Raw genomic sequence first — 650 nt, 5'->3', positions numbered from 1 at the left:
TCCCTCCCTCCGGATGGGGTCCGGATTGCGCATCTGCAACCCCCCCACCCCCTTTCCATCCTCGCCAGCAAAGAAGATCCAGATGTTGGGCAGTGCCCCCACCCCAGCTGTGCAGGCAGAGGGGGGGCCGCCTCCCCAAACCGAGCATCTTACTTTCTCCGACCACCGCCTTGAGCCCGATGGGAGCCATGATGCGCCGCTGCCTTCCGAGGGGCAGCTGGTGCCCTGGGGGCTCCGCCCGGCCCCTGACCCGCCCGCCGGGTGCCCGAGAGACGAGCCCCGGCCCTGCGGCTCGGCGCCTGCAAAGCGGGGGGAGCCGGAGGGAGGGGGCGTGCGGGCGGCTGCTGCTCCGAGGAGGAGGAGGAGGATGGGGAGGGGATGATGCTAAGGGACGTCACGGCTTGCAAACCAATCGCCTGGCCCGGCTGGTGCATCCGTGGCTGGCTGCACCACGGCCCGGGCGGGGGGAGCATCCCCGAGCCGCGCGGCCGGGGGAGAGGGCAGGTTGTGCCCGGGGAAGGGGCACCAGCACCAGCGTCAGCGTATCCCAGCCCGCCCCTGGCGTGCAAAGGCCGTGTGCACCGCAAGCAGATCAGGGTGGGAATGAGGACCTGGGGCCACGTCCTTCTTCCCTGGGGAGATCAGAGACG

The 650-nt window shown here is 70.8% G+C and overlaps 1 protein-coding gene across 4 annotated transcripts in view; it reads right to left on the bottom strand.

Annotated features, from left to right (window-relative positions):
- Positions 1-343, bottom strand: part of STXBP1 (syntaxin binding protein 1) — a 101,527-nt gene extending 101,184 nt beyond the window's left edge. For 2 of the 4 annotated variants that reach the window (XM_019510491.1, XM_019510492.1), the window contains exon 1: positions 154-343. In XM_019510491.1, coding sequence (XP_019366036.1) covers positions 154-190 — 37 coding nt within the window. In that variant the 5' untranslated portion in view covers positions 191-343. The remainder of the gene's footprint in view (positions 1-153) is intronic. The other 2 variants (XM_019510493.1, XM_019510494.1) reach the window with 1 other exon arrangement.
- Between the last annotated feature and the right edge of the window lie 307 nt (positions 344-650).

Source organism: Gavialis gangeticus, unplaced genomic scaffold, assembly GCF_001723915.1.
Source record: "Gavialis gangeticus isolate Ggan-Ray unplaced genomic scaffold, GavGan_comp1, whole genome shotgun sequence".
In the NCBI taxonomy this organism is placed as follows: Eukaryota; Metazoa; Chordata; order Crocodylia; family Gavialidae; genus Gavialis; species Gavialis gangeticus.
Note: the sequence above shows the minus strand (reverse complement) of the source record. Positions and strands in the feature narration are given on the sequence as shown.